The sequence below is a fragment of the Phaseolus vulgaris genome, chromosome 3 (genome assembly GCF_000499845.2).
Source record: "Phaseolus vulgaris cultivar G19833 chromosome 3, P. vulgaris v2.0, whole genome shotgun sequence".
Lineage (NCBI taxonomy): Eukaryota > Viridiplantae > Streptophyta > Magnoliopsida > Fabales > Fabaceae > Phaseolus > Phaseolus vulgaris.
The window spans coordinates 37,813,181-37,828,967 of NC_023757.2; the positions used below are offsets into that span (position 1 = coordinate 37,813,181).

Sequence of the window (15,787 nt, forward strand, 5' to 3'; positions counted from 1 at the left end):
ACCGAAAGCTTCCTATTTTGAAAATCTCAAATTCAAGTGTTTTATTTAAATATAAAAATTATAGATAATATTAGATTATATCATTGTTATTAATATTAAGGAATTATTATAACATTATGTTTTTTTTCATATATAATTGTAATGTATTTTGTTTAATATTCACACATTTTATGGATTAATTTAACTTTAATTTATTAAAATTTACTATATTTACACATACTTTACAATTCTTAATTTTAAATTTATTTTTTAATCGAAAATAAAATATTTTTTAACAATTTTTAAAATATTATATAATTCATATTTTTTCAAAATCAATTTTACACATAATATTTTAATTATAAATAATTAAAATCTACAAACAAGTAAATTATATTTATTTTTAATTATAAAGAAAATTTTATAATATTACTTTTTCATCAATTAAAAAAAATTATAATTTTAATGACACTCATTCCATAATTCAAAACTTTTCTTTTTCCTTCTTTCTTTATTAACCTTAATTCAAATAACCTATTTAAATACTTTTCTTCAAATCAATATTTTTTCCTCTAAAGATTCCCTCGCTAATCTAGACACAGCGTATCTGTGGAATGTTAAATAATAGAAACTAAAAAAATGTTTGGATGATAGAAGAAAAAGTAAACAATATAAAAATGTATATTAATTAAAACTAAATTTGGTTTTAGTTGATATAATATATTATTTTATTTATAAAAAGAATATGTTATGGAAAGAGTAAAAAGTAGAATGTAGGAAAAACATATTAGGAATTTAGCTATGGAGGTATGGAGATCGGTTTGGTTTGGATGTTTCCCTGTATCGGTCGTACCACAGGAAGTCTGAATGGAAAGGAAGAAATAAGTGTGGGTGAGAGGGTGCAGTAAATAATTGTCCTCTTCTCCAGACCCTCTGCGTGTGCCATTCGCATTCACACTCTCAGATCTATATTAGGGCGTGGGTGATCCGTTCCCATTCTCATTCCACAATCATCTTCTTCTTCTTCTTCTTCTTATTCTTCCATTTGTTCACAATGTCGTTGGGTCGATTGGATTCGTGGAAGCAACAGTACTACACGACGAGCGGAGTGGTGGTGGGCTACGCAGTCTGTTCGAGCCTTCTGGCAATAATCAACAAATACGCCATCACCAAATTCAACTACCCAGGCCTCTTAACTGCGCTCCAGTACCTCACCTCCGCGCTCGGCGTCTACATCCTCGGCAAGATAGGGTTTCTCCACCATGACCCCTTCACCATCCCCATCGCAAAGAAATTCTTCCCCGCCGCTTTCGTCTTCTACCTCGCCATCTTCACCAACACCAACCTCCTCCGCCACGCCAACGTCGACACCTTCATCGTCTTCCGCTCCCTCACCCCTCTCCTCGTTGCCCTCGCCGACACCGCCTTCCGCGCCCAGCCCTGCCCCTCCAACCTCACCTTCCTCTCCCTCTTCCTCATCCTCGCCTCCGCCGTCGGTTACGTCGCCACCGACTCCGCCTTCACCCTCACCGCCTACTCCTGGGCCCTCGCCTACCTCATCACCATCACCACCGAGATGGTCTACATCAAACACATGGTCATGAACCTCGGCCTCAACACCTGGGGCTTCGTCTTCTACAACAACCTCCTCTCCCTTATGATGGCGCCATTCTTCTGGTTCCTCACCGGCGAGAACGTCCAGGTTCTCGCCGCACTTAGATCCGGCATCTTTGACCCCGCTGCCTTCTACGCCGTCTCATTGTCTTGTCTGTTCGGGTTGCTCATCAGTTTCTTCGGCTTCGCCGCCAGAAGGGCCGTTTCCGCCACGGCGTTCACCGTTACCGGTGTGGTCAACAAGTTCCTTACCGTGGCGATCAACGTCCTCATTTGGGATAAGCATGCTAGCCCTGTTGGGTTGGTTTGTTTGCTTTTCACCATTGCTGGGGGGGTTCTTTATCAACAGTCCGTCACTGGGCCTGTAAATGCTCCGGTCCAGCCTAAGCAGTTGGATATCGAAAACAGCAAACTTGGTAGTATTGGCGGCGGCGACGGTAGTGATGATGACTTGGCAGGTGAGAGTGATGGGATGGGTAAACTTATCTCTAGATGAACATTTGTACTATTTATTTCATGTTTAAGCTGCATTGACTGTATAATTATTGTCTTATTTCAACATTAAGGAATTTTTATGCAATGTGAGGAATTGTTTTCACTACAATGTGGAATTTCAATTTTGCCTGCATACTTTCTTCTCTCCCAGTTTTACTGCTGTTGTGATTTTAATATATGGCTGGCTGTTTCATTTCCATGGTCTCCGTCTTCACCACTTCACTATCTAGGGAAGGTGTAGTATTGAAAAATTCACGTCTCAATGTTATGCTTTTGTTATTGAACGAACTGTGATATTTCCTGACTGATAAGCGATACCTTTAAACTTAGTAAAGCTAGTTGTTTCCCCCAAGGACCCCAAGTTATAGATTTAGGCCCGAGTTGCCATTTTCTTTGGCAAATTTGACTCTGTTTGGACCAGGTGCCCTGTGAATTAGTGGCCTTAAATTGTCTGAAAAACCTATATCCTGTTTTCTTAATGATTTCTGCTTAGGCAACGAGTGAGATTTAGGTCTTGTTTTGATAAACTTCTCAACAAGGAAATAAGTAAATCAAGTGAAATGAGCTTCTTCTATAATTATAGAAGAAGTTAATTTCAATTACCTTATTTTTTGAAGTGTTATTTAAGAAAGTTATCTAAGCAGACTCTTAGTCCACCTTTAACCGTTTTAGTTACACCGCTTGTGTATGATTCAACACAACTTAATGTTAATTTTTAAGCTGCAATCCTATGTTTTGTTTGGTTGAAAAAAGAGAAACGGATGAGATGGAAATAAGTTAGTAAAGTGTAAATAAATGAGAAATAAAGAATGAGGAAAGAAATAGAAAAATGAGTTTAAACATGTGAGAAATACTATAGCCAGTTCCACCATTTCTTAAAATTATTTCTCTTCTTTTTCATCCTCACACATCTTCATTCATTTATTCTCCAAATCAAACCAAGTGTAAGAGAAATGGAACGGGCTGAGAAAAGGAAAATAGGTGTTGTTAAAACAAAATACTATGAAGTGTAGTGGAGAAGTCCAATAGTTTAAATGTAGATATTGAGAATCTATATGGCGCATGATTTAGGGACTGTAATGTCATATTCACCTAGGTATTGTATTTTAAATTTTTGCTCTATTTTGTTCTCCCCTGCAGCATCTGCCAATGGTTTCGATTGCTGCATTGAAGTTAATACTACTAGGATATGAAATTCTTCTTTGAATACTGTTTTTGGTCAATTACTACTTAATTCAATTGAAAATATGATATTCATTTCCCATATCATGCACAACAAAACCTTTTGGCGAGTGCTTTTTATATGGAGCACCTCTCATAGTCATTGGACCTTGTTTGATGCACTAAGCATTTGTCTGATATTTTCAATTTTAATAACTGTTCTTAAACACAACTTAAAAAATAATCTCTGATTCAAAATATATTAACTTTTTAGAATTAATTATAAATGAAGTGTTAAAAAGACTAAAGAGATAGATGTTATTCCATTTTTTTTCTGTCATTGAATTTGTGTTTTGGTGGTGAAAGCTTCCGTTAGTCAGTTTTGGTAGTAGTGTTGAATTATGGAAGCCTCATTGACTGTCTTTTGGATAAGGAAATCTTTTAAGAACTTGTTTCCACCAGTGATGATGAGTGATATTAGATTACATTGGCGTTGTGGTTCAGAACATCATATAAAAGCTTAATTTCATGAATTGCTATTCAAATTTCATGATTAATTTGATGGAAATGTAGCTCCTTGTTACAAGCTACTGGCTGCGGCCCTATTTCCTGCGGTGTTGCACTGGTAACGTGGAAATAACACCACGCAATTCTCAATCGATCCCGAAGGTTTTCCGATAAGATCCTTCAGCTTCCAATTATTTCTGCTCTGTTATCACATCTCATGCAGGGCATGGTTTAGTCTTCGACTTCCATTTTTATAATACCGGAGATGGAAATAACTTCTTTAGATCGCTCTGCTAAATTACTTGGTGGTGTTATAAAACCATAGAATTGTGTTGTACTACCATACAAGGCATGTGAATGAAAAACATTAGTGCTGAATCTCTCTGCTCTCAAGCAGATCACAGCAAAATTTGATTTGCAGTTCCTTCCAAACACGGACACTTCAATTCAAGATGAAATGCCTCGCACATTCTAATATTTTCGTAGATATCAATAATAGTTGCATGTCAATAGTATAACCAGGTTATAGATGATTGAATTGGAGGGTTTGCGGATGTAATTAATATCCAATTCATGAACCGTTGGGTTAATGATAGTCACATTAAAATATGTATTTGGGGTCATTTGGATTTCTCCATAAATTGCTCACCTGATTATTTTGGGAGGAGGTATGAAGCAGACCTCTAAGATTTCAGCCTCTAAATGTTTACAGTGGATTTTCTGGCATCGAATTGTTTTTGGTATTTTTAACATCTCTCTCAGTAAATTGCATTCTCTAAAATTCAACTACTTAGACTAAGTTGTTTGAGCATTACCTAAGGGATTAGGAGGATTGACTAAGGAAAACGTTGATTATCCATCCATCACTATGCCTTTCTCTATTCAGTTATCGATGTGTGATTTGCTTCTTGATTGTTCTTTTTATTAAACGAGAGATTATTCAGGTCAAAGTCTAAATTGGTGACCAATTCGTTTTCTACTATGATGACGCATAGTTGTATATTATAAAAGTATAAAATGTTATAATTATAAAGAAGATTAATTAGAGAATTACATAAAAAACACAAATTTCACTTCAACTCAACAAAATTGTTACCTTTTCCAAATAAAATTTCAAGTGTGTTAAGTCATTACTCAATTAATGTTGTTAAAGACAATCTAACATGAATTATTTTAAAAAATAATTTAAACTATATTATACAAATTATATGTGTGTTGAATTGGTCTTCTCACAACTCTTGAGTCATACACATGTGTTGGACTTCTTCTAACAAGTTTCAAGCACTACCCACCACTCCATTTATGTTTGAGTGGCCAATCTTTGTTTGAAAGTCTTCATATATTTGCATGAATTTCTTAGATTTCATAATCCATGAACACCATCATCAACCTCGCTTGAACGACCATGTTGTAGCTTGAATCATATCCTTGCAAGTGTAATCATTACCCACCACTTGTGCATCGTTTGAGTAATTATCTATTGCTAGAGTGATGTCCAACCAAAGAGCTCACATTTCAACCAACAAAGAAAAAAAAAATGAAAACTCCAATCAAAATATAAATTAGTTCATCAAAATACAACTTTTACATTGTTTATAACTTTCAATTAATCCTTAACATGTATATTTCACATTATCCCAAATAATTCTCCTTCACTTACCCCATCCCTGTAAATATACTTAATCACTATAAATAATATAGACAATCCTCCATTATCCCACTTGTATAACTGTAATATGTCCAAGTCCCTGGCTTCCTCTGCAAGAACACTTTTTTTTTTCTTCTAATATTAAAACAGATCAACCTTACCTGTAAAATATTATTCTCAACGGTTTTTGTCCTCTTGCCTTCTTAAACGAGAGTAACAGCTCTCTGCAGTAGCACAGAATAGTATGATTCATGATGGTAGCTGATGTTGAATAATTACAGGTAATCAATGCAAAACCATCAAGTGAAAAGGAAAAGCTTCAGCAAGAACAGAAACCTTTCTCATCAGGCAATTTAAACAATGTCAACAAAGACATTTTCAGGCTTAACAAGACAATCAAGTCAATACCTAATGAAAAATGGTCAGGCTGCTACTAAGTACCTGATCATGCCACCATAAACTATACCATGATGAGGATCCTTCCAACATTTAAAAAGATCTTGAATGAGTTCCTCACGATGAGGCTGAGCACATACTAATCCTGCATACTTTGTTACTTCCGGCCAGTCCTGGGAGGCTACAACCTGAATAACAGTAATCAGAAGACCAAATATATGGCAAGCTATATAAGTTATAGCCTATAGGATTTTGGAAATACTTACAGCAGCAATGGATGGACAAGGGTCCTCTCCAGATTCTGGATGGGTTACATCAGCTCCAAAAATTATTGTTGGAATGTCACTAACCAATGGGATCCTCCAACTTAGGGCATCTAAAAGAACTGTGTTCCTTCCTCCCAACTAAAAATGAAAAAAAGAAAGGTGGGTGAATATTAATGAGTAGAAAATAACCACTCTTTCGGATAGTAGTTTTGATAGATAACTTCAATTATATAAGAAGTTAAGAACATACCTTGACATTGATCTTTAGGGCAACATTTGCCAGATACTGTCTATTGATCTTGAATACGTGTTTTGAAAGGCAGCACTGAGAAATCAACCCCAGATCTGTTTCGCAGATTCTTTTGAGATCACCTGAAAGAAGAATTCGATTTTTAAGTGCGAGCATGAAATATGGAGTAATCATCCGCAGAAAAATTGGAATGACTACGGAGAAGATAAATGCTCAGGCTCTTTTTCTTGGAAAGACGACAAGGAATGTAGTAGTAAGATACTAGAACCTCTCAGAGGGCAAAAGTTTAAATTTTCATATGCATGTAAAACAAAGAAAGTTGATCTATACTCTTAGAGTGAGGTACTACTAGAACCTCTTAACATTTCTATATACACCTCTGCCATGGTAGCTATTCTCATGAACTGATGCTAATGACTGGAAATATTGGAGTGACTTGGAATCATACCATACAGAGAGCCATTGTTGTCTGGAAGAATGGCAATCAGCAACTCCAGTTCTTTCCCACCTAGTTTATCTCGTACAGCAGAATGTACGTACTTCAAGGCTTTCTTTACCATATCAGGTCTTGCTGAATATATAGGAATCACAGGGTCTAGACTAAATTCCTGTGAAAAGAAAAAAATGTATACAGGTGTACAAGATAAATTGATAATGATATAGAATAACGAGAAAGAATGGTTATAATTGGAAAAGTGATGTGAACTTCTAGTGCTGCTCAAACAAGCAGTCTCTGATGTAAATCTTCTTAAAACGGTATAACCAAAATTTGAAACTTTACCATGCCTGAGATTTGGCACATTTGAACCAACTGTTGGCAAAACCCGCGAGCAATTTCTTGGATACTTCGTGAGAAATTGATACATGCCCAATATCTTACAATGCTTCCGTTTATAACTTTCTACATTGAAATAACAACATTAAATTCAGCCTAGAAGTGGGAACAAGAATTTTTACTTTAACGTAAAAAAATTATAACTATATTTTTTTAATGTACGAGCTAACCTTGTTCATCATGTTCCATTGACCAACTTGTTGCAAGTGTTCTTTCTCTCTTCCAGTGTCGTGATATTTCAACTTTGAAGATAGAAGAGCCAAAATGTACTATCAGCAGAATGCCAAAAGCTAACAATAATTGACCAATTTAACTATAGGAAAATTACCCATGGAGCAGGAAGAACCCGAGCTTCAACTGATGCAAGTTTGCTATCGATGCTGATACCAAACTCCTTTACATAGGGATTATACTCATAATTATTTTGTTGAATTGCCTGGTAGTACACAGGGAAAGTTATAAATTAATCTAACCAAACCACAGTACACACAAATTTTCTGTTTGTAAAGAGAATAAATGACTGAAAAAGAAAACTTCAAACAACTGCAATTTATCACACATGTCACGGTTCTTCAGTTTCCAATTGATTCTGACAAAAATTAAAATATAAAGAAGAAAATAAAGGTTGGAGAGTGATATCAAGAATCCATGACAATGACCTTTAGAATGCCTGTCTCTTGTTCACGTGGTCTCTGGCATGAGACCTTTAGCAGAGAAGTTATCTGCTTTTCGTTAAGCCCTTTTGTATATCTCTGGCCCCCAACTATCTTACATGCCTGGGATAAGATTCACGACGAATTGTTCATTGAAACATAATGTACAAAGAAGAAAATAGGTTCAATAAATGAACAAAGAGCTTACCTCCAGAGGCAAATAGTTCACCTTCTTTTGGCTTCCTACTTGAAGGCAGGATAGATGAGAATATATAATTGTATATCCATACATTTCTTGGAAGTAATCAACGACTGATGTAGGATTGTAATCGAATATCAAGATTGTAATCGAATATCAATGTATTTACTTCTTTGATGAAAAACTGGATTCTTTGCAAGATTAATTGGAACATCTAGATTAAAACCAATTTGAGTTATGATATTGTTTTTCTCCATCGCCATCAATTCTTCTTTCATAGCCTCTTGCCATTTAGGGTGTTCAATGACAAGTCATAGGACAAATCCCCATGGACCATGCACTAAGCATTTGTCTGATATTTTTAATTTTAAAACCTGTTCTTAAACACAACTCAAAAATCAATGTCTGATTCAAAATATAATAAGTTTTTAGAATTAATTATAAATGAAATGTTAAAAAGACTAAAGAGATAGATGTTATTCCATTTTTTTTTCTGTCATTGAATTTGTGTTTTGGTGGTGAAAGCAAGCTTCCATTACTCAGTTTTGGTAGTAGTGTTGAATTATGGAAGCCTCATTGACTGTCTTTTGGATAAGGAAATCTTTTAAGAACTTGTTTCCACCAGTGATGATGAGTGATATTAGATTACATTGGCGTTGTGGTTCAGAACATCTTATAAAAGCTTAATTTCATTTCATGAAATGCTATTCAAAGTTCATGATTAATTTGATGGAAATGTAGCTCCTTGTTACAAGCTACTGGCTGCGGCCCTATTTCCTGCGGTGTTGCACTGGTAACGTGAAAATAACACCACGCAATTCTCAATTGATCCCGAAAGTTTTCCGATAAGAGGCTTCAGCTTCCAATTATTTCTGCTCTGTTATCACATCTCATGCAGGGCATTGTTTTGTCTTCGACTTCCATTTTTATAATACCGGAGATGGAGATAACTACTTCAGATTGCTCTGCTAAATTACTTGGTGTTGTTATAAAACCATAGAATTGTGTTGTACTACCATACAAGGCATGTGAATGAAAAACATTAGTGCTGAATCTCTCTGCTCTCAAGCAGATCACAGCAAAATTTGATTTGCAGTTCTTTCCAAACATGGACACTTCAATTCAAGATGAAATGCCTCGCACAGTCTTAATATTTTCGTAGATATCAATAATAGTTGCATGTCAATAGTATAATCAGGTTATAGATAGATTGAATTGGAGGGTTTTGCGGATGTAATTAATATCCAATTCATGAACCGTTGTGTTAATGATAGTCACATTAAAATATGTATTTGAGGTCATTTGGATTTCTCCATAAATTGCTCATTTGATTATTTTGGGAGGAGGTATGAAGCAGACCTCTAAGATTTCAGCCTCTAAATAAAATTATTACTCACATTGTTACGTGTTCCAAATAAAATTTCAAGTGTGTGAAGTCATTACTCACTTAATGTCGTGAAAGACAATCTAACACAATGTACCACATTGAATTATTTTAAAAAATAATTTAAACTATATTATACAAATTATATTTGTGTTTAATTGGTCTCTCACAACTCTTGACTCATACACATGTGTTGGACTTCTTCCAACAAGTTCCAAGCACTAGTCACCACTCCACTTATGTTTGAGGGACCAATCTTTGTTTGAAAGTCTTGATGTATCTACATGAATTCCTAAGATTTTGGAATCCATGAACACCATCACCAATCTCGCTTGATCGACCAAGTTGTTGCTTGAGTCATATTCTTGCAAAGAAGAAAGAGTTACTGTAGGAACTAATTGAAGGAAATAAGAAAAGGCAAAAGCTTATAGCAACTGATTGAACGTAATTGTACAAGATTGCAAAACTGATCTTATTCATTTTGATTTACTCAATCATATATATAATAAATTACAATTACGGTAAGCTATCAAATAGGAATACTAACCAGCCTATAAACTGACCATTAATGCAATATAAGGGTAAAATAGTTTAAGGGTAATAAAATCAGAATTAATAATAATAAAATCAGAATTAATAACCAACAGTTACCTCAATCTTTCTTTCACTTGAGTCACCGTTCCATCATTTGAGTGGTCACAATGTTGTTTAAAGGATAATGAGCGATGAATGTAATCATTACACACCGTTTGTACATCGCTTGAGTAGTTATCCTTTGCTAGAGTGATATCCAACCTAAGAGCTCACATTTTAACCAACAAAGAAGAAAAATAATGAAAACACCAACCAAAATATAAATTAGTTCATCAAAATACAACTTTTACATTGTTTACAACTTTCAATTAATCTTTAACATGTATATTTCACATTATCTCAAATAATACTCAATAATATATATATATATATATATATATATATATATATAATAATGTCTATATGCATATATTTAAGAATCCAACCATCAACTTTCTACGCATTAAACCTTTAAGTTTTCATTGACACTTTCAGAAGTTCGGTCTAACTTCAAATAAGCTTTACAAACTATCAATTCTTATTTGTACAACATCTTCATTTGACAAACTATCCAAAAAGAAAAAAAGAGAAAATAATCTTAATAGAGATTGAACCATTTACTAAAAACTTAACTTTGATCTGTTTATATATTCTTTATTTCTCTCTCTTGATCATGTCTAAAATATAATAAAATAAGAATAGTTAGAATTTTCTCCAAACTTAAATAGAGTTAATCTGAATATAATAAAGAATAAATGTCTAATCTTTATTCATACATTTTTTTCTTTTTTTATTTAAATTTTAAACATTTAAATAAAAAATAGTTATTACTTTAAATTGTTATATTATGATATAATATTAATTTTAAAATAATTTTAAATAACAATAGACAAACTTTTTAAAAAAATCGGAGCAAAGAGATGTAAGGAAAAATGTCATACTACTCTTTGATATTGTTATTAAAATTTTCAAGCTCTTATTTAACTTATTATATGGTTATATATATGGAAAAGTTTATTAAGATTATTGATAGTTTTTGCTACTAAATTTAGAATCTAAATAATTGATAGTTAAAACCTTAGTAGTTAATTAGATAACAATTTAGAAACTATTTAACAATAATAGAATCTAATTTAGAAAATAAAAAAAAATAGTCTATAAAATAATCTTTAATTTAGTTATTATAATAACTAATTATTATTTTTTCTAAAATTGATTTCTATTTGATGATTTTCTTTGTAGTGTAAGTGACATGTAGATTACATTCCAACTCAAAATACACTTGTCTATGACATTCCAACTCAGAGTACACTTAATTGAACACTTAAAGAAAGTACTTAACACACTTAGATGAAATGTCTGATTAAAGTTTGAGACCAACAAGTCATCCTTAAGTGCCTACTTAGACATAATCAAGCAAGTTTTAACTCCAAACACACTTAATAACACACATGTAAAGAAAAAAAATTAAAACTTGAAAAAAGTGCTCACACTTTAACATCCACCAAACACAAACACTTATTTGATAACTTAAAATAATGATATTTTAATAATATTTATTTTGTTTTTAATTTAAAATTCTAATGAGTATTATTATATTATTAAAAAACTGTAAAATGAATGTAATTTTTTTAAGGTGAAATTATTATTTTTCATTTCATGATTCATAATAGAAGTTTGAGGATCACGTGTAATCCTTAGTTACATATAAGACATAACCTGCCAAGTGTCAACACATAAAACAACTATGTAAAGATAAAACTTAATTAAGACTTAATTGAAATTTAAGAACCACAAGTAACTCGTAGTTGATAATTCATCATAAATATATCACTAAACAATAAATTTAAAGATAGTATGTGGTAGTATGACTTCCCTTTTATTTGATTTATTTTTGTTGATTAGAAGTTTTCTTAATGAATACAACTTTCTTTATTTTAATTTCTTTAATAAGAAATCATACGGGCTTCTACAACTTTGATTATTATTATTCTTCTTTATTACATGAAATAGTGTTTGATTTATAAGCATAACTTTTTATTATTAAAGAACTGTATATTTAATTTTTTGCTTAAAGGTAATTTTTTTAAAATTAAAGTTGATTTTTTAATAAAAAAGTAATTAATCAACAAGTTAAAGGACAAATATTAATTAATTCACATAAAGACATTAAATAAATAAATAAAAACTTATCCCATAATTGTCAGTCTTCTAATTTTTTTTCTTCGGGTCTTTGTTCTATAAATTTTTATCATGTTGATAGTCTACCATGTATTGTATTAACACAACAAAAATCTATGCAATAAAGAATTATAAGAAAAATTATACTTATTAATCTATTAAAAATAATACAGTTGCATTAGTTATGACAACTTTGAATTCAAATAATTAAAAAAAAAAGTAGTATTTAGAAGTATATTTGTTTTTGTCTTTATAAAGTCCTGCTTGTAAATACAATTATGCAAATGCATAATTTTTTAAAAATTATCAGTTTTATAAATAAAATATTTCGTTGAATGGTGCTTTTGCCGATAAAAAAAAATTATTGAGAAAAGAACCCTTATTCTATAGTTAAATCTCTAAATTTAACAAAGCTTGTATAATCAAATTACTATTTTTTAGTTTTTTTTTACTTAAAATAAAACGCAAGCTAAAAGAATTTATTCAACTAACTGATTTAACACGTAGATTTTGAAAAAATTATTAAAATTGAATTTGATTGTTTTGGAGCTAAAACCTTTCAATTATCTTTTACCATCCTCTCGTATATCAAACTATTTCTCTTTTTTCCTTCTCAAAAGCAAGTACTTTCCACAAAACGAATCAAACTCATGCTCAAAATAGGTCATTGTGTAATGTGCAAATTTAGAATCTAAAGTTTACAGCTAACTTTCCTGAATTTAAAACACAAATTCTCAGTATATTATCCCATAAACATTATAATCATTCTACATATTGTCTATTTCATAGGAAAATATCAAAGTTTGATATAAACCACCTCAAGCATCACATCATTAATATTCCGTTAGTAAAACACAAATGAACATAATGCAGACAAATATCCGTAATTCACTCATATATGATCACAAATTGAATGTACAACATATATATGCTAAATAAGAACTAAATACACACGTTCACATAAAATTTCAGATGATCTCATTTTGGATTATTTAGATGAGCTCCAGCTACAAATATTTAGGGTAATAAATAGTATTGCAGATTATCATATTTAGTTATAGGATCCGTGTTGTTAATGCACTTACGTTTTGAACATCTATTTCTATTGTACTACTTTGCATTTATTGTACTCACATATCACGTTTTTAATTGGACCCTCCACCCTGCAATTATCACAAGTATAAATTGTCATATAGTATGATATAATAACTATGCAAAAAGTTTCATTTTTTTCTGACTTGCTATTAGTTGAAAGTGAGAGAATGCATTGAAACCAAACTGATATTTATATTTCATTTTTTGAAACAAACAGACACTCAAATTACTAACATTTATGTTCTTGGTATGGTTCTGTCTGGTGGCCCATGTGGGTCGCCTTATCTGAGATAGGAGGAGAAGGACCAAACTTTTACAGAAAAATCACAAGAGAAAAGTAAACACATGTGAGCTATATAACGGGTCTTCAGTGGATTCAAATTAGGAATTTAATAGACAAGGACGGGCACTGAAAGAGCAAATAAAAGTAAAATAGTTAAGAAAACAAGGAAAGAAATAAATGTGGAAGTTCCTTCAATAGCAACTCCATGCATAATGACAAATAAATTAAAGGGTGAAAAACTCAAGACGGAAAAAAAACTGAACTAATTTAATCTGTGACATCTTGATTGATACATAAGACAATGAGTAACGTCAGCATTTGAAGAAGATGGTGCAAATTATGGTGGATAACATAAATTAATCAACTGCGTTTCTCATCATATTTAATCCACATCTCATTCTGGATAACAAACCCAGTGGCTAAACAATTCACATATATATATATATATATAGTGCATGCCTACATCAACATAAAGTCACCTAACACGTAATTTTGCAATTTAATAGCTTTCAATTAATTGACACCAAACTAATAATTAAGAGTTGAAGCGGACATTCTAGTATGTCAGTCGCTACAAGTTGGATAGTACTAGGTAACCGAACATATAGTTTATGCTGCAGGTGCGTAGTCGTAACTACCGTCGTCGTCGTCGTCGTCACCCTCCATGGACGCAGCTGGGACAAAACTTACAGAATCTCCATGCCCATTGAAAACACTTTCTTCAATGAAAGTTGGCGGAGCATGATGATTCTGATGGAGAGCATGATGGTTGTTGCAGCAGGGGGCAATGAGCTTGGAAGTGAATGCCATTTTTGGTAGGAGAGAATAAATGGAAGAAGGTATAAGAGAGTAGTGGTGTAAGTTGAGTTTGAGTAGAGAAGAGAGTGGATGGTGTTTATAAAGGGAAGGGTAAGTGTGGAGCTCGTGTGGCACAAGAAAGGCACGAGGGAAGTGTGTGGATTTATGCTTAGGGTGTGAGCATGACCCAGTCCCAGGATGTGTGGTGCTGTATCGACAAGCCACGTAGGAAGTCCTGTGGACACAACTCAGCAAAATAGCTGGAGACAGTAGCCAGAAATGTCAACATATTGGTGTTGTTGGAACCTTGGAGAGTGACAAAAGCATAACCAATCCTTCAATGCAAGGTTGGGTCATTTAAAGTGCAAGATTTGGGGCCTCAGGGGGTTGGTTTAGCTAGTGCTTTGCCTTTTAATACTAAACTTGGTTATATCTTTATATTAATTAATTAGCGTCGAATCTTTATCGTTCTTTAGGTGAATTAATGGATTATTTTAGTCTCTTCTTTCCCTTTTCGGCCTTTCTGTGGCCAATGGACTATGGCGACAAGGGGAATTAGTTCGATTTCATCATCTGTTATCTTCACCAAAAGCATCTGTTGGAATTAATTAACAATGATCACCTTTTCCTAGTGGCTTTTATTATTGATATTAGAGAGAAAACAAATCTTAATGGTTTAATTTTTTCACACTATCATTTATTCATAAAGATCACAAGTTTGTTAATGTCAATAATACGCATTTTAAAAGTTTCATGAAGTGTTTTTTTTTTATTGATCATTAAACTCTTATTATTATTTTGGGCGTTCGAAACCCCTGTACTTTCTCTCACCTTTTTTTCTTCCTTTCCTTTTTTGTAACTATTTACAAATTATCAAGAGAGAAGAGAATACTGAAGAACTAGTTGAAATCACATATGCATGTCTAATAAGTTAATTTTGTTTAATTCCACAATATTTTATTGCAGGCAAGTGAGTTTTTTATACTCAATGTTCTAATTTGTATAATTTATTATGAATTTAGGTAAAAAAAATTATTAATAATTTGAGAAATTTATTATGAATTTAGGTAGAAAAAAATTATTAATAATTTAAACAAGTTGTGTTTTGCTGACACAATTTCATACGAATTGATGCATGAAAACATTGAATTCATGTCATAGGTCTACAATCTTACTTGAAATAAGTTTTTATTGAGGATGTATTGCATGACTTTCACTAAGTCTTGAATTATGTTTAATTAAAGTAGTGTTGCGTTAGCACAACTTTAATGTAAAAATAATATAATTGAGGTAGTGTCACAAATGCACGACTTGTATGAAATTTATATTAAAGTTATGTGACATGACTTTAACTTCTTGATTTTTTTTTTGTTTTTTATTTTTTTAAAAATTAGAATAATTAACTGAATTATTAATTTAACAAATTTTATAAGTTTTAAAAAAATTGATAATTTTTATTTGAAAAATTAA

At 32.3% G+C, this 15,787-nt stretch overlaps 2 protein-coding genes across 2 annotated transcripts; one reads left to right on the forward strand and one right to left on the reverse strand.

Moving 5' to 3' along the window:
- The first annotated feature begins 743 nt into the window (after positions 1-743).
- LOC137807486 (GDP-fucose transporter 1) lies at positions 744-2,197 on the forward strand. The gene has a single exon (XM_068608150.1). The coding sequence runs from the start codon at positions 1,034-1,036 to the stop codon at positions 2,087-2,089; it is 1,056 nt and encodes a 351-aa protein (XP_068464251.1). The 5' UTR covers positions 744-1,033; the 3' UTR covers positions 2,090-2,197.
- Positions 2,198-4,894: 2,697 nt separating this feature from the next.
- Positions 4,895-14,329, reverse strand: LOC137805611 (protein argonaute PNH1-like). Its single transcript, XM_068605550.1, has 11 exons — positions 14,158-14,329; positions 8,013-8,116; positions 7,811-7,927; positions 7,480-7,587; positions 7,322-7,393; positions 7,098-7,217; positions 6,765-6,924; positions 6,317-6,438; positions 6,067-6,204; positions 5,846-5,988; positions 4,895-5,628 (listed from the first exon to the last, which is right to left on the reverse strand). The coding sequence occupies exons 1-11, from the start codon at positions 14,327-14,329 to the stop codon at positions 5,562-5,564; spliced, it is 1,323 nt and encodes a 440-aa protein (XP_068461651.1). The 3' UTR covers positions 4,895-5,561.
- Between the last annotated feature and the right edge of the window lie 1,458 nt (positions 14,330-15,787).

Coding starts and splice junctions, on each gene's coding strand:
- LOC137807486 (XM_068608150.1), top strand. CDS start 1,034: ATGTCGTTGGGTCGATTGGATTCGTGGAAGCAACAGTACTACACGACG.
- LOC137805611 (XM_068605550.1), bottom strand. CDS start 14,329: ATGGCATTCACTTCCAAGCTCATTGCCCCCTGCTGCAACAACCATCAT. Junction 6,439..6,764: donor CAACAATGGCTCTCTGTATG/GTATGATTCCAA, acceptor TTCTTCTTTCAG/GTGATCTCAAAAGAATCTGC. Junction 5,989..6,066: donor CTTGTCCATCCATTGCTGCT/GTAAGTATTTCC, acceptor ACTGTTATTCAG/GTTGTAGCCTCCCAGGACTG.